The 24504-nt window shown below is 46.1% G+C and overlaps 1 protein-coding gene across 2 annotated transcripts in view; it reads left to right on the forward strand.

Moving 5' to 3' along the window:
* Window positions 1-24504, forward strand: part of LYST (lysosomal trafficking regulator) — a 722897-nt gene that overhangs the window by 614214 nt on the left and 84179 nt on the right. For both annotated transcript variants that reach the window (XM_073560091.1, XM_073560092.1), the window contains exons 45-46: window positions 11376-11565; window positions 23229-23365. In XM_073560091.1, the coding sequence (XP_073416192.1) occupies window positions 11376-11565; window positions 23229-23365 (327 nt within the window). The remainder of the gene's footprint in view (window positions 1-11375; window positions 11566-23228; window positions 23366-24504) is intronic.

A 24504-nucleotide genomic window follows, 5' to 3' on the forward strand; every position in this document is an offset into this window, starting at 1 on the left:
GATGCAATATGAAAAATGTGTTGTTGGGGATTAGAGGCAATAGCAGCGTTTTGTGATGTGAGAAATGTACATTAATGCTGCTTAAGAACATTTAAATGATTGTGTATCTGTTCTGATTGATATCTTACCCCCTTTACTTGCAACTGCCTTTGCTAATGCACTATTATCCCATACACTGTATACATCAGTTTGCAGATACATTTTTTTTTTTTTTTTTATTATTATTATTATTATTAAAACATTTTTTGTCTTTGGGGGGGATTTTATTCAGGGATAATTCTAAGTTATTACCCCTGTCTCCCTTGGCCATATGTTCTGACACCCTCTTTCCTCTTTCTGGGTGAGAAGTGTACGGGTCAGTAAGGGTCAGCCCACGTGGAGCGGGGGCACCAGAGTAACGTAGGGTGTAAAAGCTCCGCTGTCAGGCAGGGAGACACCTAAATAGGGTTATTTAGACCCCTTTTCCTCCCAAAGAAAATGTTTACAAATCTGCCAAAAATTAGAGTTTTTTCCAGTTACTATTCCTTATATTTTTGTCTTGGTGGTTTGTGGCATGGGGTTATTATCTATTATATTTTTGTCCCCGGCCATCTGTTGTACTCCAAGCTGATGTCATTTAGATAGGAGTCAACAGGGTGATTAGGGAGAGCCGCCGAGGAGCGGGGGCGCCATTTGCGTATCAAGAGGGTGCCAACCTCCGCTGTCAGGTAGGAGAGAGATATAGGGCCCTATAGGGACAAATAGGTTTGTGACCCTCTACCTGACATTGGAACGACTCTCTAGTGTTTGTGGCTGGATTTTGAAAATCGGCAAAAAGCCTATTTTTGTTTACCTGTTTTTTGAAGTTTTGAAAACTTTTTAATGATTGGTTAATAAAGTATCTTTTAAGGATTGATTTTTTTGTATATGAGCTGTTGAATAATTAATCCAGAATTATATTTATTAAGAATTTTTGAATTTGTAGTTATATTCCGTGCTGCCGCAAGGAAGGATTCCAGGAGAGAGATGTCAAAGATTCACAGTGGTTTATTCAGCGCATTTCTGGGGTCTCATGCCCGTTTGTCAGGAAATACCACACAGTATGTACAGGCATCACACGTGTATATATATATAGTTAAGACAGGACGTGCTGTATATCCATGTTGGGGCCAGTAGAGATGTTATCAGGTGCAAGGTGTTACTAGCATATGGATGTAGCCAGGCCCTGTGCCTTTGATTGTGTAATCTCCTTGGTCGTTGAGGACCTGTGGATCTGCAGCAGCCGCCAGCCTTTATGCTTTTTCTCATCCTAACCATGTGAGCAAATTTCTTGTTATATTCTCTCCTTGTAACGTGGATAAGACCCTATTGCGCTTTTCTGTCTCCTATTTTTTGCAATAGTAAAAGAATTGCAAGCCATTATTATTGAGTGTAGCTGTAGCTTCTGAGTATAGACTCCTGACTGTATAGGTATTGGCTTGTTCTTTTTTGGGTGATCATATCCAATACTCCGTCATATTTTATGACTATTTACTCCGCCTAACAATATTATGTCCTCTCGCAACGGCTTTTTTTTTGTGGGTTGTGTTATGATGAGTCACCAAAGAAGGAAAAAGCAAAATACCAGCTAAGTCCAGAAAAACCAGACAGGTTGGCAGCTATCGGATTGCAGACCCCTGAACCTATCCACAACAACTAGCAGTAGCCGTGGGGGGTTCCTACCGTGCCCTAGACCCCTCGATCACAGTCGGAGAACTACACAGCCTAAAGACAGAAAGGGGAAAAACTAAACTGCCCCAGAGCAGACCCCAAAGCAATAGGCAGCCCCCAACATATAATGACGGTGAAGCAAGATGAAAACACTAACACAGATAGAAAGATAGGTTGAGCAAATGATGGGGCCCAAGCTAACTACATAGGACAGGATAGGAAAGCTGCTGTCTGCCATCCACAAAAACCCTATCAAATTGAGCCAACCGACTGATAGGAAAAACAGGCCCTGAAGTCGCTAGGCTTCAAAAGACTATATCAGCACTCAGGTATATTCTGAAGACAGAGCAAAGAACAACAGATCAGAGACAAAAATGGAATTCAGCTCACCCCCGGCCGGGGATGGCTGAACTCCCAAAAAACAAGGCAAAACAAAAACAAATCTGAAGAGTACTAAGCAGAGCAGAAAAACTTAGCTTTGAGATGCAGGAATCAGACTGGTCTCCAAGAATCCAGCAGGAAAATCACCAGCCAGGAAGAAGGGCGTCGGCAGCCTTATATCCAGTCCTCAATTCCAGCCACCCAGTCATCATCTAGCTGCCCAGGTGTTTGGTAATCAGTCTCACTACCTTCCTTCACTAGAGGAGGGAGTTCATCAGACCTCAATGGTGAAGGGAAAAATGAACTCACAACAGGGTTGCTTTTTTGGGGGAAGGAGGAAATGTGGTTCAGAACACAAAAGTTAGTTCTTTTGTAGAAAATGGTAATGTCAAAATGGCAATGGAGGGGGTACTGTGAAAGAAAAAAATATACTTATTGCATCTAGCAGTAACAATGTGGGAGCCGCAAGTAGCAGCAACAACACCACCATCACTGATAAAAAGCCATTTAGGTAATATAACTACCTAACATAGGTAACCATTTTCCTCTTTTGGCTGGCAAGCATGTTAGTGTGGAGAATGCTGAGGACATTATTAACTATAAGGCACATCACTTACTTTGATAACATCAGTACTGTGTTACCTCTGACTGTGACACCATCAGTTTGGCTCAGTGCTCTGCAAATTCATCCTCATCCAGCTCCATAACAGATAATCTTTTTGTTTGCAGACTTTAACCTCTTTCCGACGTTAGACGTAATAATACGCCCACGTCGGACTCCCCCTGTTTAGTGCAGGCTCCGGCGCTGAGCCCGCACCTTTGCGGGCACATGTCAGTTGATCTATATAGCTGACATGTGCCCGCAACAGCTGAGGGTGGAATCACGATCCACCCGTGGCTGTTAGCTAGTTAAATGCCACTGGTAATTTCTTTATCCCGCACATCGGTGATCCCGTCACATGATCACGGGACACCGATGGGTCGGCATGACAACCAGAGGTCTCCAGCAGACCTCTATGGTTGTCATAGCCAGATTGTGAGTGAGCACTTCTTCTACACACAGGCGAGATCTGATCATCGTCTGTGTGTAGCAGAGGCGTTCGAAGTAGTGCAGCTTCTAGTCTCCCATGGAGACTATTGAATCATGCAAAAAGTAAAAAAAAATGTTTTGAATAATATTTAAAAAATGAAAAAAATATAAAAGTTCAAATCACCCCCTTTTCACCCCATTCAAAATAAAACAATAAAAAAACATATTTGGTATCGCCACAATCAGAATCGCCCAATCTATCAATGGAAAAAAAGAATGAACCAGAAGATTGTATCTGCACCAAAATGGTTTCAGTAAAAAGGTCAGTTCAGCACGCAAAAAATAAGCCCTCACCCAACCCCAGATCATGAAAAATGGAGACTACAGGTATCGGAAAATGGGGCAATTTTCTTTTTTTTTTAACAAACTTTGGAATTTTTATTCACCACTTTAGATTAAAAAAAAATCTAGGCATTTTTGGTGTCTATGAACTCATAATGACCTGGAGAATCATAATGGCAGGTCGGTTTTAGCATTTAGACAACATGGTAAAAAAAAAAAACAACTCTAGAATTGCACTTTTTTGCAATTTCACCACACTTGCAGTGATATTCTGAGTCAGGACAAATCTAGAGATGGGAATCAGGAGAAGGGGCAAGGAGCTCAGAATATTTCCCACACTGAGACAATTGTCAGCTGCTTCATGGATGATTTTAATGATGATGATGAATTTATGGTGGTCAACCTGGGAATGAGATTGGAGTGAGAAGGTGATGATGTGAGGAAGTGATGTCAGTAAAGAAGAGGAGAGGAGGGTTGTGGCATTGGTAGATGGAGCTGACATCATGACAAAAGATCTTCAAGTGCATATCTGTTTTTCTGCTGTCAGTTTGGGAGAAGATGATGCACGAACCACTGTTGGTGAAGGAGGTTGAATATCATATGAAAGCACTGGTTGTGGATCTTTGTGCAGTCATCTCGGGGTGAGAATTCCTTTTCACTTGCCTCCTGACTAATCTTTTTCAGTGCCCAAGCTCTGCAGAAGGAAAATAAGCTGTTGTCATGTTAGCTCAAATCATCAATAAATTACGTGGGGGTACCAGGTGTCACAAGCCCACCGATCAGACATTGATGGCCTATTCTATTCCTAAAGATAAGCCAACAATAAAAAAAAGTAATAGCCAATCATTTACGCTGAGTTTTGGTGAGTTTTTGATCCTGCATATTTTCACTGCGCAAATAACGCAGCATTTTACACTTTCAGCAAAGTGGATGGGATTTGTAGCTGTGGCGCCTTTTCTAAATGTGCAACATGTTAATTTCTCTTCCGTGTTAGTCAACATTTTTGTGAAGACTTTCCGAACAGAATTGCATCAAAATGCAAATGTGTTTTTAGTGTGTTTATGCTGTGGAAACTGACTAAAAACTCATGTGAACTACACATGACTGTATCCATAAAGTTTTGTCAAAACCTATTGCCAAGTATTATTAAAAGCAAAGCAGCTTTAGTTAAAACATTTTTACGCACGTGGTTGTGGAACCACTGTGCCGCGGTCCTCAAAGAACCTGAGTGGCGTAACTATGCGAACACCTGGTTCTTCACTAGAGCCTGTGATGTTGTGGATAGACTTGAACCTAGGTGGTACTCCAGGGCAGACTACGGAACCCCTGCAGCTGGCCCCCAAAGGATCAGGGAAGCAGGACTGGACAGGAACTGGTGTAGCAGGAGCGATACAGTAGGGGCTGGTTCAGACGGATCAGGAACAGGAGTAGGCACAGGCAGGATGGGTTCGGGTATAGGTACAGTAGGACGAGCAGGATGAGGAGCTGACAGGGTCAGGTATATGGGACGGGAAGGATCAAATTCAGAGAGCACTGTTACAGGGACCTCACAACTAGGTAACAGAGAGTATACTGATTACTGAAGTTGCTTAGTCAGGAGAGAGATGCTGGGGGTGCGCAGATGGGTAAGTCAACACGTCGCCATCCATGCAGAGGGGAGGAAAGGGACACATGCAGGGACATCAGGACTATTGTAACAAACATGACATTAAAAAGCGCTGCTTCCAAAACGTAACTTATTTCTCCTTCGCCTCATTGGGGGACACAGATACTGTGGGTGTATGCTTCTGCCGCTAGGAGGCTGAAACTAAGTGAAAAAAAGAGGTTAGCTTCTCCTCTGCCGTATACACCCTTGCCCCTATTGCCGGCGGAAATCAGTTTTTTGCTTAGTGTCCATGGAGGCACACGTCTGTTTTTTTCTCCAGACTTTTTTCATCTTTTTCCATGAAGATGTGACAGGGGCAACGGATCCTATTGAAAGGGTCTAATTTCCCCAAACCAACAACGGGCGAGCACGAGAGAGTGTCGCCTCCATGTATCCTCTCCCGAATTGTGGGACACAGTGCCAGACTTAGCCCCGACCACCCCTAGGTATTGAAACCATGGGCTGTACAGAGGCACAAGACTAGTCCGTACGGCCCCCACTGCTCCACCAATGCTTAGACTGCGGTGCTGCAAGGTTCCGGTCGGTCCCTCTCCTCACCCCCTGAAGGGGTTAGATGGAGCTAGGGTGCCTGCACCGTCCTATTTTATCAAGACCCCCTCACATACCTGTGCTCAGGCTGAAGAGGATCATCGGTGAGGAGAGGGTCTGGGAGGGCTCCTGCGAAGATCTCAGGGCTGGAGCCCCCAGCCGGCGAAAGCCACCGGCCATGCAAGGCTGAGAGTGGCTGGACCCGTCAGGCGGCGCTGCGCAGTTAGCGGCGCCATGTTTTTTTGTGTACCCCCCCCCGGTCGGGTAGGGGAAAAATAGAGGCCGCGGCTGCAACCGGAGCTAGGCTGCGGCCGGAAGTCCCGCCCCTGGAGCCGCGCGTCACTTCCGACGGCCCGCCCCGCACTGGGCGGCGGCGAAGAAATTTGGGCCCCGGCTTCGGAGCGCGGCTAGGCCGCAGAACGGAAACACCGCCCCAGAGCAGTTTTACATGCTGGTTCACTCCCACAGCTGGTGGCGCACGATTTGAAGGAAGCAGCCAGGACGGGGGGGGGACTGGGGTAAGTGCTGCCCGAGAGGCCACGCCATGGAAAACGAGGTGCTACCTCCTCCCCACATCCCCAGCAGCGGACAGATCCAGCATGTCCGAAAAGGCAAAGACGCACACGTTCTTTTACGCTGAATGCATCTCTTGTCGGGCTGCGTTTCCGCGGGCGCAGAGCAAGCGATTATGCAGAAGCCTGCGAATCCAAATGCGCCCAGGAGCCCTCCCCTGCGACCGTGACCAATGTGTCAAATCCCCCGGAGTGGGCCTGGTCACTGTCACAGTCCATGGCATCGCTTACGAGAGCAATAGAGTCCCTTCAAGCCCCAGATAGGGGCAGGGACTATGGCTCGCCGGCCTTAGAGGGAACCTCCACCTCACAAAAGCCTCCGACCTGCAGGGGCCACTCTCGCTCCAGGCAGACCTGGAGGAAACAAATCCACGTGGTGTCACCCACCCATTCCGTCTGGTGCCTTGGCATCCGTAAGCTCTGCTTCTCGCTCCCCGTCACCAGTGGTTGATAGCGAGCAGACCTCAGATTACGACTCAGACGAGGGTCACGTGAAACAATGGACAGCCTCATAGAAGCCGTCAATCAGACCCTGGGGATTGAGGATGATCCCGCAACGGCTACGGGGCATAAAGTGGCATTTAAGCAAGTGAAGCGCCTGCACAGAGTTTTTTCCTCTCACCCAGAGTTTGAGGACATAGTGCAGCGGCACAGAGAACATCCAGACATGCGTTTCTTGGGTCAAAAGGCACTCGAAACAAGGTATCCGTTTGCTCCGAACCTCCGTAAAAGATGGATGGAATCCCCGATGGTGAATCCTCCGGTTTCGCGCCTAGCCACTAAGACCCTGCTATCCATCCCTAGTGGTTCCTCAATTAAGGATCCCACGGATTGCCTTATAGAGAGCTTCGCTCGCTCAGTATATGAGGCGTCAGGGTCAGCAAACGCTCCCTCGTTCGCAGCAACTTGGGTAGCCAAGGCTATGATATCATGGTCAGAAACATTAAACAAGGTCACGCAGGAGCTACCTGCAGAGATTTCGGAGGTTGCAGGTCAGATGGAGATGGCCGGAGACTATGTAATCAATGCATCTTTGGATGCGGCCAATTGCTCGGCACTTGCTGCCGCTAATGCAATTTCGATCAGAAGAGCCCTAAGGACATGGTGAGCCGATTTTTCTTCTAAGAAGTCCTTGACTTCCCTGCCTTATCAGTGCGGCCGCCTATTTGGGGAGAAGTTGGATCAACTTATCTCCGACTCCACAGGAGGGAAGAGTGGGTTTCTCCCTCAACAAAGGGTCAAACCGCTTTTTCGTCACCCATTTCAGGCACGTTTTTGGGCCTTTCGCAACACCGGGTGGACTACAGCGGCCAATTCCGCCGCCTCAGGCCGCCCCAACCAGGATAGGGAGCGGCTGGTCTCATATAGAGCCAACCCATTGGGGAGATTGCATACTCAGCAGCCCCGATCGAGGGGATCCAGATCCCAAAGATCGTCGGCCAAATGACTCGAGGCCTTTACCAGACGATACCGGCAAGGTGGGCGGCCGCCTACTCTGGTTTTTCCACGTCTGGGCCAGTGTCGCTCACGACACATGGGTAAAGGAATTGGTGGCCTCAGGTTACAAAATAGAATTTGTCAGATACCCACCAAGACGTTTTTTTCTTTCCCGGCTTCCCAGAGTGGATGCCCAGGCAAGGGCTCCATTGGGTGCCATCAAATCACTCCAGCACAACAGAGTCATTGTTCCAGTGCCGGAACACGAAAAAAAATCAGGGATTCTATTCCAACCTTTTTGCGGTCCCCAAACAGGACAGGTCGGTCAGGCCTGTTTTGGACCTGAAGCTTCTGAACAAATTCATCAGGATCAGACATTTCCGGATGGAGTCTCTCCGGTCAGTCATATCTGCCATGGAGCAGGGAGAATACTTGGCTTCAATAGATATCTAGGATGCATATCTGCATATTCCCATTTTTACTCCTCATCTGAGGTTTCTACGCTTCGCCATCAGCGATCTACATTTTCAGTTCATAGCACTACCCTTCGGGCTAGCCACGGCTCCCAGAGTGTTCACAAAGGTTATGGCAGTTGTCATGGCCATACTGCATTCTCGAGGCATAGTCGTCTTGCCTTATCTGGATGACCTCTTGGTCAAAGGCCCTTCAATGCGGGCATGCGAGGAAAATGTCAACATCACGCTAGATACTCTTGCCCGCTTAGGGTGGTTGGTCAATGCGAAGAAGTCATCCCTTGTGCCAGCTCAAAATATCTCCTTTCTAGGAATGGTTCTCGACACTCGCCGAGGGTTGGTAATTCTCCCTCAGGAAAAGGTGCTAGCGCTCCGGCAGGGAGTCCGGACACTTCGGCAACCAGTCCCTCATACCATCCGATCTGGGATGAGGATTCTAGGGAAAATGGTGGCAGCAATGGAAGCGGTACCGTTCGCCCAGTTCCATCGTCACCCCCTGCAGCACGCCCTTTTGTCAGCTTGGGACAAGAAACCCTTCACGCTCGATCGGCAGTGCCGACTGTCCGTTTAAGTCAGGCAGTCGCTCGGATGGTGGTTAACCAGTTCCTCTCTGACCCAGGGGAAACCTTTCCCCCCAGACCATTGGTTGGTGATGACAACCGACGCCAGTCTCCTCGACTGGGGAGCGGTGTTTCGCCATCACACGACCCAGGGATGGTGGTCGCCACAGGAGGCACACCTCTCGATCAACTTACTGGAGATACGAGCAATTCGGCTGGCTCTGCAAAAGTTTCATCACTTTCTAGCGGGCCGCCCTGTCCGGATTCAGTCGGACAACGCCTCGACAGTGGCTTACATAAATCACCAAGGGGGCACCCTCAGCAGAGCAACCATGCGCGAGGTGGGGCACATGCTGCAGTGGGCCGAAGCAAACCACTCGGTGATTTCGGCTGTCCACATCCCGGGTGTGGAAAATTGGGCGGCAGACTTTCTCAGCCGGCAGGGTCTTGCGTCCAGAGTGTGGTGTCTACATCCCGAAGTCTTCCGGCAGATTTGTCAGCTGTGGGGAACTACAGATGTGGATCTGATGGCGTCCAGAGTGAACGCCAGTTGCCCACATATGTCGCTCAGGCCAGGGACCCGCAGGCAATCGCTGTGGACGCGTTGGTTCTGCCATGGAACCAGTTTTGCCTCCCATATCTATTTCCCCCGCTTCCACTACTTCCGAGGGTCATCAAGAAGATCAAGACGGAAGGGGCTCCGGCGATTCTGCTGGCCCCAGACTGGCCCCGTCGAGCGTGGTACGCAGATCTAATGCAGCTGCTCGCCGACGTTCCTTGGCACCTGCCAGAGCGCCCAGATCTACTTTCTCAAGGGCCGATTTGCCACCCGAACTCAGGGGCCCTGTGTTTGACAGCATGGCCATTGAATCTTGGATTCTAACCCAGGCAGAGTTCGGGAGCAAGGTGGTCGCTACAATGATTAGCGCCCGGAAGCCTGCTTCAGCACGAATTTACCACCACACCTGGAAGGTGTTCTTTGCTTGGTGTCGAGGCCGCGGTGTTTCTCCGCTGAGATTCTCGATCCCCAACATCTTGACTTTTCTCCAGTCGGGCCTAGACTCGGGCCATGCCACAAATTCCCTCAGGAGATAAATATCGTCTTTATCCATCCTGTTCCAGCGCAGAATTGCTACCAATCTGCAGGTGAAGACTTTCATCCAGGGAGTCTCCCACTTGGTACCTCCCTATAAGGCGCCTATGGACGCTTGGGACCTTAACCTGGTCCTAAGTGTTCTGCAGCAAGCTCCATTTGAACCGCTTCAGGATATCTCCTTGAGGTACCTTTCCTGGAAAGTGGTGTTCCTAGTGGCCATCACTTCTATCAGGCGGGTTTCAGAACTGGCAGCCCTGTCCTGCCAAGCCCCATTCCTCACTTTCCATACGGATAAGGTGTTGCTCAGACCAGCCCCTCTTTTTCTGCCGATAGTCGTGTCCTCTTTTCACATTAATGAAGATGTTGTCTTGCCTTCATTTTGTCCAGCACCGGTGCACCCTGTGGAAAAGGCTCTTCACACGTAGACCTAGTAAGAGCCCTCCGGAGGTACGTGTCAAGGACGGCACCCTTACGTCAGACGGACACGCTGGTCGTGCTCCCCGAAGGGTGCAGGAAGGGACTCACTGCCTCAAAATCGACTATAGCCAGATGGATTTGTTTGACTATTCAGGAGTCCTACCGCATTAGAGGCACGCCGATTCCAGCAGGTATCAGAGCGCACTCTACTCGGGCAGTGGGAGCCACTTGGGCGCTTCGGCACCAGGCTTTGACGGAACAGGTTTGCAAGGCAGCAACCTGGTTCAGCCTGTACATATTTGCCAAACATTATAATATCCATACTCAGGCCTCAGCGGATGCGAGCCTGGGTAGAAGGATTCTCCAAGCAGCGGTGGTGCACCTGTAAACAAGAGGTGCATGTAGCGTGGATCGGTGAGTCAATCTCCCACCCAGGGACTGCTTTAGGACGTCCCACAGTATCTGTGTCCCCCAATGAGGCAAAGGAGAAACATATATTTTTGTGATAACTCACCGTAAAATCCTTTTCTCCGAGACGCTCATTGGGGGACACAGCACCCACCCTATTAGCCAGTTGGCTCTTGTTTTGTTTAAATTTATGTGCATTTACTAATTTGATATAAGGGTGGTGTTTTGGACATGTTGTACCTGTATTAAGGCTGATTTTGTTGTCCTGCTTTGGCAACAAACTGATTTACTCCCGCAATAGGGGCGAGGGTGTATACGGCGGAGGAGGAGCTAACCTCTTTTTTTTCACTTAGTGTCAGCCTCCTAGCGGCAGAAGCATACACCCACAGTATCTGTGTCCCCCAATGAGCGTCTCGGAGAAAAGGATTTTACAGTGAGTTATCACAAAAATCCATGTTTTAAAAACTCTCTCAAAAGCACAATTAAAAACTCTTATAAACAAATTTAAATAAGTGTTCAAATGTTGCGGACAATCTGTCTTTCCTACTTCCTACGAACATTTTTGGTTGGTTGAACTGACTTATCACTTGCTGCCTAATTTACTATTTGAGTGGTATCATTGTACTGATAATCAATATTTTCCGCTATGGCGGATCTAGATATATGATTTATTTTTTACTTGTATGTTATATTTTTTTTTTTCTTTACAGATCATTTTTCATGTCAGATAAATAGCTTTAACTTGTGTATTAAAGTTCAATTTCTTGAAATTACAGAGTCCATTATCTTGGATACGAGGACTGAAATGGGGAGAATTTGTTGGTTCTCCAAGTGCTCCAGATCCCACTGTCTGCTTCAGTCAGCCTCATGGAGAAATATTTGGATCGTTACAGGCTTTGCCCACTAAAGCTATTTGTGGACTATCAAGAAAATTCTGCCTAATGATGAGTTACAGCAAGGAACAAGGTAACTATAATGTTTCATTTTTAGCCTCTTGTGAACTGAGAGATTTTTATCCTTTTAGCGGATCTGTCAACAGATTAGACAATGCAAACTGCATACACTAATAAATAGATCTCTGAGACCTGATGAGACTGGTATGTTTGTTTGCTTTGAAAATCCTTGACAAAATGGCTCAACATGCAAAAAATATATATAACTATGGACAGAAAGACAAAAGCGTTATGGGTTCAGAGGGTTCATGTACAAAGAAAATGTGACATTACAGAGTTAGACACACCTCAACACATATCAAGAGGAGTGAGCCCACAACCTTACAACCTATAAGGAAATAGGGGTGGGACAAAGTGATAGATCAGTCAAGAGAAATACATTTTTAAGGCTTGCTGAAAATTTTGGATACTGGGAATTAACCAAATTGTCCAGGTTGGTGCATTCCACAGAACTAGCCCAGGAGGTGAGCGTGAATAGAGTCACTGGTGGAGGTAGTAAAGTGAAAAGAAGTGAGGAGCCGGGTGGAGAAGAGGATGAATGATATTAGGGGATTTGAGACAATTTCCTGTCTTATGTGGTAACAAAAATTCTACTGTAGAAAATAGTTGGCCAGATTGCAAGCGCTGAGGACTGAAAATGAGAGGAAAGTGTCAAAGAGTTGTTTAGGATTGATGGATATTGAGATGATGAGGGTGGTAGGCTTTCTTGGAAAGGTGAAGGGCAAAGTTATAGGTGTTAAGAATAAAATGATAATGAAATCTTCAGAAAAAAGGGATTTTTTTCCACAGATGTTCATCACATCTAGAGCACTGCTGGAGAAAACGCTTGTGCCGCTAGGGTTGCTTTTTTAAATACAAGGTTCTCAATTTAAAAAAAGAAAAACAAAACTCAGTTTGGTTTTGTCATAATTGTACTTACTTTAAAAAACGTATTGCCATTGCACAAGGAGCGCTGTAGAAACAAATCCCCAAAAAAACAATAGTGCATTTGCATTTTTCTTCCCCATTTCATCCCGCTTGGAATAGTTTTCCTATTTTTCAGTAAATTATATGGTAAACTGAATAGTGTCATTTAAAATTATTACTCTTCTTGCAAAAACAACCTCATGCAGCTATTTCCACATAAAAAATAAATGAATGAAAGCATTCCCTTTTTTTAAATGCATTTAGCACAAAATCCTGATATAACGAATAGATAATTTTCCGATGATGGCTTCTATTTACAGGTCTAAAGGTGTTCCTGAAATCAATTAATTTTATATTGTTCAAGTAAAAAATAGAAGTAGTAAAAAAGAAGTTGTGCTCATGTTTTCATGTTCTGCTCTGAGGTTGTATGAATCCTTTGCATAATATTGCCGATTGTGTATTCTGTGTAACACAGGCGTCAGCTTACCTGGTAAAACTGTGTCCATCTGTGTTTTGTGCTGCCTCACCAACTAAACAATGGATTTTCCCTGGCCAGTGAACCTGGATCTGCTTAAAGGGAATCTGTAAGCACCTCCAAGCACCTGTGCGTCTTCCTATGGAAACTTTAGAATTTCCTAGACTATAATAAAACTCTACCAAATAACTTTTTTTTTCTGGTGTGTCAGGACATTGAGCATATGTGTCATTTTGCGTTTGTATTTAGGGTTCCAACCTCAGCGCCAATGCAGTTTTCATACTCAGAGATTACCAGGGATCCACCCTTTTTTTAAATCTCTCAGTAGAGTACCTGAATACAGTTCTCCTTATCTATTTATATAATTGCCTTGTAATGTTTTCATTTCCTGTTCTGTCCAGATGTCATTGTACCCAGAATTCCAAGCGGAGAAAGTTCACCGACCGCCATATTTGGACACCCAAGTGATGGGTGTCTCAATATGGAAACTCCTGCTGATACCAACCTATTGCGCGATACCACCAGTGGAACACCGTCGCACCACACACACACACTCTATATGCTGTACGTATCACACACTCACACTCAGATTCACTCTCATACACTCCCACACTCACATTTACACTCTCACAGTCAAACACACACTCGGATTCACACTCAGATTCACATTCACACTCAGACTCACATTCACACTCAAACTCACTCACACACACATTCACACTCTCACAGTCACACTCACTCACACAGTCAGACTCACGCAGCCTCTTGCACAGTACCACCAGCGGAACACCGTCGCACTGCGCCTGCACGAATTCCGCACAGAAGCAGTGAATCATTCGGCTGATACCGGCGGCCTGATTAATGAACCATATTATGGTATTTTATTATTTTCTATTTTTCTGGTATATTTTCGAATAATCAGTTATGTTCAATTGTTACTAATTGTGTACGGGGCATGCCACATCTGCTCGTCAGGGGAGGAGGCAGAAGATAATACTGACATTACAGCAGGGGATCACAGAGGATTCATTTTGTGAGGTAAAATATTTCACTGACTGTTTTTAAACAATATTTTACCTCACAAAATGTATTCTCTGCAATCTCCTGCTGTAATGTCAGTATTGTCTTTTGCTTCCTCCCCTGCCCAGGAGCTGTGGTATGTTCTGTACACGGTCAGACACAGAGGTGAGAGGCAGAGCACAGGAGGAAGACTGCTCAAACGGGACAGCACATGAGGAGAGAACACAGCACAGGAAGGAGAGAGACAGCAGACAAGGGGGATAGCACATGGGGCAGACAGGTCAAAGAAGAGAGCACAGACGGGAGAAGTCAGCACATGGGGAAAGAGAGTGGATATGTTGGTGAGCACATAGGGGGAGAGAGATTCTCAACGCTGCAAAGCCTGCCCCCATCGTGACATTACCGCCCTTCCGATGCGATAGCATCGAGCCTCCATCTAGTTCCTAATAATCAGTCTAATATGTCTTCTGACTTATGTCAGTAGTACTGTATGGTATTGTTATTTTCTCTGTTCATTGTATGGAACTGACAGTTGGAAAAGGCTTGGCAGAAGTAGCCTCGTTATGAACTTAAAGTGGTATTCCTATCTCCCAATCTTATCCCAATTTTTATCAAATGTAATAATAATAGTAGCAAATACCTCCAATTAGAAATGTAGTATAGTTCTTCTGATTCACTATGTCCAAATTTCTTATGAAATTTTTGTTTATCACCACCTGTTTGGTACTCACTTGACTACAATCCTACAAAATCCTTAATTTGTGCAGGTGTATTCATAGGTACTGTGATGCAGTGACCCCTGTGACAGCTAGGGGGCGCTGTATGGGCTTCCCAGGATATGCATGCAGGTGTTTCCTTTAACCTGATAGGGAAATGGTGAGCGGCAGGGATGTGAATGGCCGATATGTATCACAATGGTGGGTGCCTTGTGATGGAAGCTGGAACATGTGTTGATCAGCAGAGGTACTGCTAAGGGTTTGCTGCAGTGTAATAGGGAGAGCTTCCAGGTGGCTGGTGAGATGGGTGGGACCAGTCACCTACAAACCAACCCAGGGGCATGTGTCTGAATGCCCAATGTAAAGTCTGTATGTGTGTGGCTGGTTGTGTGGAATAGGACCTGTAGTGAGGTCATGACCATGTGATCCATACCTCACCTGTGGGTGTGGTTATGTACCATATAATGTGCCTGAGGTCTGGTCACATGGGGAGGAGAGTGTGTACCTGCATGGTTCAGGGTGGAAGGTCCTGGAGGGTCTAGGTGTTGGAAGGTGTGCTGCCTTCCTGAATAGCACCTGCTGCGACCTTGGACCTGGTGAGGCCGGTGAGTTGGGAGTCCCTGGGAGTAGGGACGGAACCCTGAATAGCACCCGGTGAATCGTGAGTGTTGGATGGTCTCAGGGGGGGACAGATGTCCTGAATAGCACCTGCTGAGGCCCTGGACCTGGTGAGGCCGGTGTGTTGGGAGTCCCTGGGAGTAGGGACGGATCTCTGAATAGCACCCGGACAGGCCATGTGTGTTTGCAGAGACAGTGACGTCACTGCATTGGGGGAGCTACTGTCCATCTGTGGATCTGGTCAGGTGGCCTGGTGAGCGAGACGTTATCCAGGACGGTGATCCCAGTTCAGCAGCTTCCCTGGGAAAGAGAGGACTGACAAAGAGTCGGCATCTGGAGCTGGAGCTCCTGCGAAGTAACCCCGGACATTGTGATTGTTGTGTTCGATGAACATTAATGAACTATACGGCATGCGGTCGCCCACTGTAACTGGACAGTGAGGAGGCCCAGCGTGTTTAGGGACTGCAAAGAAAAGCCATATGTTGAAATGTTATGAACTATGTGTAAGCCTGTGAAGTATAACATGGCTTACAGTGCGGTTTATGATGCCATAATAAACTGCATTGGACTGTTTTAACGGAAAGTGTTCCTGTGTGACATATGATGGAGAATGCTAAGAGCACTGCTGTAGCCTTGTTGCTAGGGGCAACAGGCGAGGACTACAAAATCGGTTGCTAGGGGCAACGGTTTCAAGAAGCACATGTTGCAGTGCTGGCAATGCTGAGCCAGGTAGTGGACAGGAGTCCGTGTTGTACTGACCGGGGTCAGTGAGAGACTGTGTATGTGTTTTTTTTTTCCCCTCTCTCTCTCTATAAGAGCTGAAGGTGTTTGCTGTTACTCAGTGGGGTCACGAAGGTGACAAGCGGCTGGCTGTAACTCGGTGGGGTTACGAAGGTTGCTGTAGATCGGCGTGTCCACGAAGATGGCGCAGCGGTAGTGTGCACGGACTTGTGGCAGCGCGAGCTGAAATTGCAAGTTGCAGCAAGAGATTCAGCAGCAGGAGCTGCAGTGACGCCAGCAGCTGGTTGTGAGCGGCAGCCGGAGGTGCCGGTGATTTGCGGCTACAGCAAAAGCTGTGGCAGTGCCAGCAGGAGCTGGTGGGGTGTCATAAAAAGACGTCAGAGGTACAGAATGTGCAACCTCTTAAAGGGCCAGTACCAGCCCCAGAAAGACATAAGGAACTGTGTGAACTTGGACCTGAGACTGCCGTGGGGGAGTCCACAGAGTGTACTCCGGAGAAGGGTGGTGTCTCTAAGCGGGGTGGTATCCCAAAAAATGGGGCGGTAACCCTAACAGGGATGATTGCTCAAAAGAGGGAGTCCCAAAATGGGGTGGTAACCCATACATAGATGATTGCCAAAAAGGATGTGGTATCACACAATGGAGTAGTTGCCCAAAAGGGGGTGGAGTCCCAAAAGGGGGCAGTAACCCAAATTGGGGTGGTGGCAAAAAAAGGCGGTGGCGAAGGTGCCATTGGACTGTAGCTGGGAGCAGCGAACTTCCTGCTATACTGTGGATAGCTTGGTCAGTGAACTGACCCTACAGTGTCCCTTCTGGCTGGATGGAGAACGGGTGATGGGATTGTTAGACCCGGGGAGTTGGGCGTCTGAGCTAAGGACCCCTCCTGGACGTTCTGTGTCTCCTGGGACGGGGACGAGAATGAATGGCTTAGGTGGGGACGATAAAGAACCTTTGACAGCATACCTCTACATTAACACGACTGAGGGTTCCTCGTACCATGAAGTGACGGATGTGTCCCGATGTCCGGTCTGTGGTCTTGGTTGTCCAGCCTGTGTCCAGATGTCTGGTCCGTGGTCCTTACGGTCCAGCCTGTGTTCCAGAGTCGGTCCCGCATGTGTTCCTGGATGGACTCCTCCTCCGTGTTCCTGGGAAGTCTCCAGCCTTGTTTCTCGGTGACAGCTCTGCCTGGATCTGACCAGCCAATGACCTGTGTTGCCATGCCAGTGTTCCTGTTCCTCAATAATATAACGTGGCACAGCTGAGTCGGTGCACAAAAGAATGTTCCCACACCAGTATACTAGTGTTCCTGTTCCTGTCCTGTCTGTGTCCCAATGTTCCGCCTGTTCCCTGGGGTCCACCCTGTGATGACGTCTATCCTGGATCGGTGTCTGATGTTCTCCTGCTGATCCTGTGCTACGCCTGAGGCCTGAGAGAGAGGCTGTCCTAGTATGCCCATGCCAGTTGATCCTGGACTGCATCAATCCGTAATGTTCTCATACCTTCGTCGTATGCCCATGCCAGATGACCCTGGACTGCATCAACCCGTGATGACCCCTGCCATCGTCTGACGTCTGTCCGACGTCGGTGTCTGATGTTCTCCTGCTGAGCCTGTGCTACGCCTGAGGCCTGAGAGAGAGGCCGTCCAAGTATGCCTTTGTCAGATGATCCTGGACTACATCAACCCGTAATGTTCTCATGCCTTCGTCTGTTATTCTGAGACGTGTACCTTTCCCTGATGTGCAGAATCAGGAGCCTGGCATGGTTATGTTTCGTTTATGCACTGTGATTTTGTTTGAGTAAACTTTATGTTCTTCATACCTGAAGTTGTGCGGTGTCATATGGTTCTGCACGTCGCCATCTCGTCCACATGCTCAACTGCGACAGACCCTGCTCGCTGCCCTTCCCTAGTCTGGGTAGGTCCAGATTACCCTATGTGGTCCAGTGGGTCCACATTCCGTGCCCACCTAGGACGCTCGCCCCACGTTGTCGGGCGATGTGGAGGCGTCGGCTGGGCCGCGTCCACAGTCGCAACACTGTACCATTTATGACAACTCTTTGTTTTCTATCATTTAGCCAATTCGTTACTCATCTGCATGTAGTTTCCCCCAGTCCCTGCTTATTGAGCTTCAGTATAAGGCTGTTATGTGGAACAGTATCAAATGCCTTTGCAATGTCCAGATAAATCACATCAGCCGCATTACCAACATCTAGATTTGCACTCCCTTCCTCATACAAAACCCAACATGTTAGTTAGACATGACTTATTCTTCATGAATCCATGCTGGTTGTCAGTTATTATATTATTATCTACAATATATTTCTGCAGGTCATCTCTTATAATGCCGTCAAAAATTTTTCACACTACTGAGGCTTACTGGACAGTAGTTGCCTGGATCCAACTTCTTACCTTTCATAAATATCGCTACCACATCAGCCATCCTCCAATCCTATGGCATCACCCCCTCTTAGAAGAGAGTCTAAAGGGGGTTTCACACATAGCGATATCGCTAGCAATATCGCTAAAGCGTCACCGATTTTGTGACGTAGCAGCGATATTGCTAGCGATATCGCTATGTGTGATACTTCCTCCGACCGGCTCCCCCGCTGGCTATCGCTGATCGTGCGAGAACGTCCTGGACCGTTTCTCGTTGGCCGCTTCCTGCTGGGCTTCCTGCTGGCGCCGACGAGCGACGCGTGGACGCGGGTGAAGGACGTCTTCATCGCCGCGTCTGACAGGTAAGTAACGACCGCCGACCACTGCTACGTCGCTGGTGAGATCTGCCTGTTTGGCAGCTCACTAGTGACCATTTAGGGATGCCCTAGCGATCCTGACCGGGTCGTATAGTGGTCGAGATCGCTGGTGCATCGCTAAATGTGACGGGACCCTAAGAATATGGCCGTGATCACACATGCGAGAAACACAGCCGAGTCTGGCACTGCCGTCAGCACTCGGGAGCGAAGCGTATCAATACATGCAGCTGAATGCTTCGCTCATGAGTTCCGGTGGCAGTGCCGGGCATTAACATGCGAGATTCGGCCGTGTTTCTCGCATGTGTGATCCCGGCCTATGAGATACAGTGGTCTGTCAATTATTGAGCTCAATTCCCTCTGTATCTATGGATGAATGCCATCTGGACCTAGGGATTTGTCAATGTTTAAATTGCTTGGACGTATGTGTACTTTTTGTGTTAAACTAGTTCATATCGGGTATTGAACTTTGATTTCTGCCTTGTTGAATTATCAATGTAACAGTCAGTTAATTGATTATCATGCATGAAAAGTCCCTGTTTAATTAACTCAGCCTTTTCTTTGTCCTCTAATTACCGTATATACTTGAGTATAAGCCGACCCGAGTATGAGCCCAAGCTCCTAATTTGGCCACAAAAACTGGAAAAACTTATTGACTCGAGTATAAGCCAGGTATGCATTGTCCCATCAGCCCTATTCTTGTATGCATGGCTCCTCATCCCTATCCTTGTATGCATGGCTCCTTATTCTCGTCTTTGTCTGCCAGGCTCCTCATCCCTGTTCTGGTATGCTTGGCTCCTCATCCCTATCCTTGTATGCATGGTTCCTCATCTCTATCCTTGAATGCATGGCCCCCCATGAGAAAAAAATAAAAAAGAAAAAATAACACTTACCTTCCCTGCGCACCCTCGCTGCATCCTGTACCAGCTTCCAGCAGCTCCTACGACTGAGCAATCACGTGTCCTTGCTCATTCAGGTAATGAATATTCACCTCTCTTCACTGACCGGGGACACGTGATTGCTTGGCCGCAGGAGCTACTGGAAGCCAAAACAGGATGCTGCGAGGGCGCGCAGGGAAGGTAAGTAGGAGAGGGTTTTTCTTTATTACAACTGTTGGCCGTCAGCTGCAGCTGTAACTGTGTGCGCTATAAATAAATGAATATTCATTGCCAGTGAAGTGAATATTCATTTCTCTTTAGCAGCGGGCACGGTTACAGACGCAGCCCCGCCGCCTCCTGTGACCCACTACTATGCCACTCCCCCTCCCCCGCCAGCTTCTGGGACAATAACTTGTGTTTAAACCGAGTGGGGCATTTTCAGCACAAAAAATGTGCTGAAAAGCTCCTCTTATACACGACTATATACGGTATCTTGTTATTGTTGTCTTTTAAGGTGCCAATACCATCTGTTTTTTCCTTTTTGGCATTGATAAAAATGTTTGGGATTTATTTTAATATCGTTGGTGATTTGTTTCTCTGTAGATAACTTTGCTAGCTTGATTTCTTTTTTTACATTTCTTATTTAGTTCTTTATACTCCTAAAATGCTTTTAAAGTATTCTCGGCTTTCAAGATTTTGAATGCCCCTTGTTTTTGTCTTGTTAAACTTTGTACTGTCTAATTTATCCATAATGGTTTCTTTTTATTCCTTGACATTTTATTACCAGAGGGTATAAGTTTTGTGCAGGATTCTTGTAGTATTTCCTTAAAAATGCCCCATTTATGTTCGGTATCCTCAGATACCATGACATGGTCTCAGTCTACACGATTAAGCTCTCCCTTGAATTCAGCTTTCCTAAAGTTCCAGGTTTTGGCATTTCCCCTTTTGAATGTTTGATTGGAAATTACACTGAAACTTACCATATTATGGTTACTGCATCCCAAATGCTCTCTGGCCTGTAGATCTGAAATTGTACCTGGCTTCTGACAGGTTGCTGATCCCTCAGTGACCTGCTCCCTAGTTTGCTTAATGAATATCCCGACAACGATATGACCTGGTCAGGATCGCTGGTGTCGTTACATGATCGCTGGTGAGCTGTCAAACAGGCAGACTCACCAGAGATCAGGACCAGCGAGGACACGGGGAACTAAGCGTGCACGCTTAGTTACCCGCTGTTTACCTTGGATACCAGCTCCCAGCGTGAGCACACTGGTATGCAGGGTACAGAGCGGGTAACTAAGCGACACATGCGCTTAGTTCCCCGCGTCCTCGCTGGTCCTGATCTCTGGTGAGTCTGCCTGTTTGACAGCTCACCAGCGATCATGTAGCGACACACCAGCGATCCTGACCAGGTCATATAGTTGTCGGGATCGCTGGTGCGTCGCTATTTGTAACGGGACCCTAAATTCGTAACATATGGACACAACGTCTTATCTCGGTTGACAACCCATTTATGTGGGTGAGAAGCGATAAGATATTAAGGTGAAAAGAATGTGTTTAGCTGTTTAATGCCACATTTTTCACTTCCAGTGTTGTAATATATATTGCTGTGAAGGATACTACTCTCTGTGATGTACTATTATAATGCAGTTTGTGAATAACTTTGACTAGAATGCACATTTTTTCAAAAGCAGAGGGAAATAAACATGGGACAAAACTTATGCCACTTTATAGTGCACGTATTCTATCTATTATTATTTTTAGAAAAGTCATATAATAAACCAAATCCATGGATGTGGAATCTTTGTACTATAAAATACCACACCAGGATGGATTAAATGCCTGCAAAATCTTCATGGAAAACACAGGGACTGATGCTGTGGTGAAACTTATAAAATTCATCCTCCCCCCACAAATACTTTGAATTTGACAACAAGATATATATACTGGAGACTGGCACAGCTATGGGAAGTAAAATGGCACCACAGTATGCAAATCTTTTCATAGCCAAGCTTGAAAGCAACTTTTTGTCCTCATGTCCAATCAGGCCTCTGGCCTACTACCGCTACATTGATGATATTTTAATCATCTGGACGGAGTCTGAGCAACAGCTAAATACGTTCCACGAACAGTTTAATAAATTTCATCCCACCATCAACTTAACACTCAACTACTCCAGCACTGAGATTAACTTTTTGGACACCATCGTTAAGCTAAAGAACAATGAAATAGAGACATCCCTGTATCAGAAGCCAATCGACCGTCCAACATACCTTAAATGGGACAGTTTCCATCCAAAGCACATAAAGAACTCTATTATCTATAGCCAAGCCATCAGATACAATCGTATATGTTCCAACCCCATTGATAGAGATGAACACCTTGGTCGCCTCAAAAAGACCTTTTTGAATCAGGGCTACCATCCAAGAACAATTCAAAACCAAATTACAAGAGCCACCAGAATGTCAAGGAATCACCTGCTACATTACAAAGCTAAAGAAGAAAATAACTGGGTGCCTCTAGTAGTCACCTACAACCCAAATCTGGAAGTGCTAAGGGGAGCAGCACGGAAATGATAACCTTTACTTCCAAAAGATGCCCGATTTACAATCCATTTTCCAGACCCGCCACTACTGTGCTTTTAGCAGCCCCCAAATCTAAGAAGCATCATTGTCAGAAGCTCCCTGTCCTCTCCAACAGCAGCAGGAACCTTTCCTTGCAACCAGAATAAATGTAAAACCTGTCCTTTTATAATGACCACGGACAAGATAAAGATCTCCAATTCACCTCAGGACTACAAGATCCCAGGTACTTTCAGCTGCATCACATCTAATGTGGTGTACTTAATTATTGGTACTAAATGTCCAACTGGGGGTCTGTATGTGGGGGAGACAGGGCAAAAGCTTAGAACAAGGATGAATTCTCATTGCCAAACAATAAGAGAAAAAAAAATGGATCTGCCTGTGGCAAAACATTTTTGTATGCCTGATCACAACACCACAGACATGAAATTACTGGTATTGAAAGGTAACTTCACATCTTAGAGAGACAGAAAAGTCTGGGAGTATAAACTCATGACGACCTTTGATACTCTCAATGCAGGAATGAATGTGTCGCATGGATTTTTGTCTTTTTACATCAATTAAGGAATTTGCTCCTAGGACCTTCTGGGGTCATCACAACCCAGAACCAGACCCCAATCACAGAACAATAAAATATCCATACTCCTTATCTATGAACTGGTCCAATATTTATGTCTATCCCTCTCCCATAATGATAGTTCTGCTTCACGCCACTTATCTTATCTATTGCATTTTTTCTGTGCTGTGTTGTGCATAAATATGTGATTCTTCAGATTTTGTATTAGTCTTTGCCTGATGAAGAGACCTGAGTAGTCTCAAAAGCTTGCAATGTGTTACCATCTTTTCAGTTAGCCATTAAAAGGTATCAACCACTGAGGACTCTCAATTCTGGATATTTTTCTATCTACTGGCTAACATGGTACAAAGATATACATCTTTCCTGTATATAATAAACCAGAGCTTCAAAGTACAACCGTATTCTCTTTGTCTAGGTGTTCGAAGCATGCATAGCACCGATATCCAGTGGTCTGCAATACTAAGCTGGGGGTATCCTGATAATATTCTGAGACTGAAAAGCAAACAGAGTGAGCCTCCCGTGAACTTTATTCAGTGTTCAGAACTGCATAAGGTAACATTTTTACTTTTACCTACTTTTAAGGCAAATTCCAATCTTACATTAATGAGAATTAGATGCATGTGTAGGTGGGGGAGTCTTAGATGTTGCTCATTTTCTGCAGCATTTCTCTACACCTGTTATGTAAATTAGATTACTTGCATTTTATTAATTGCGTCTGTGGCCGATTTTTTACATGCTTTTTTTATCGCGTATTTGACGCTGTGATTTTTGTATTTTAGGTATGCCATGTTTTAAATATAGCTGATTTGTATCCTGGTATTTGGCTTATACAAAGCTATCTGATGTTGTATTGGACAGCACTCGGCCTACTCTTATTCTGTGGGGCAGTTCAGATCTGTGATTATTTTCTCATGACTATTCGGCATGAGAGAACAATCACAGTATACTGTGAGTGCCTGTGATGATCGGATCATGTGCACCTATGCAAGTCTATGGGTACGTGTGAAACATCGGACTGCATTCGGATGTCATCCGTGTGCAGTTTGATGTACTCCCATAGAGGCTCAGGAGGGTATAGAGAAATTACGTTCTCCATCTTCTTTGCACCTGTGCTGTTATTCTTTCATGCGATAGAATCAAAGCACACTCGGATGACTCACTAACAGAGTTTGAGCAGAGTGTCAATAGCATATTCAGCCCGATTCTCTTGCAAGAGAGAGTAAACGACAGTGTGAGCGAGCCCTATACATGCACAGACTTAAGGCTCATTCACACATCAGTACTTGGTCAGTATTTTGCATCAGAGTTTGAATGCCAAATCCAGGAATGGAACTTACCAAGAAAAAAATATAATTGAAAGACTGATGTCTGTTCTTTGTTTTGGAGACACTCCTGGTTTTGGCATACAAATACTGATGAAATACTGATCAAAAATACTGATGTGTGAAAGAGGCCTTAGATAATGCATTACACTACAAATGTAGTAAAGTGTATTATTTATGGGATTAAAGAATCACTTTTTCATGTTCCCTTGTTGAACTAATCAATTTCTTAAAATTATTTTTCATTTACAAAAAGCTTGAAAATATCAGTTTTACCAATAAAAAGTGTTTTAATAAAAAAAAACTCGCTCAAGACTCATATTTGGTAACACTGTGTCTGTAATTTGTAACTACCGTATTTTTCGGATT

Source organism: Dendrobates tinctorius, unplaced genomic scaffold (assembly GCF_039654945.1).
Source record: "Dendrobates tinctorius isolate UK_male_01 unplaced genomic scaffold, ASM3965494v1 ptg000293l, whole genome shotgun sequence".
Lineage (NCBI taxonomy): Eukaryota > Metazoa > Chordata > Amphibia > Anura > Dendrobatidae > Dendrobates > Dendrobates tinctorius.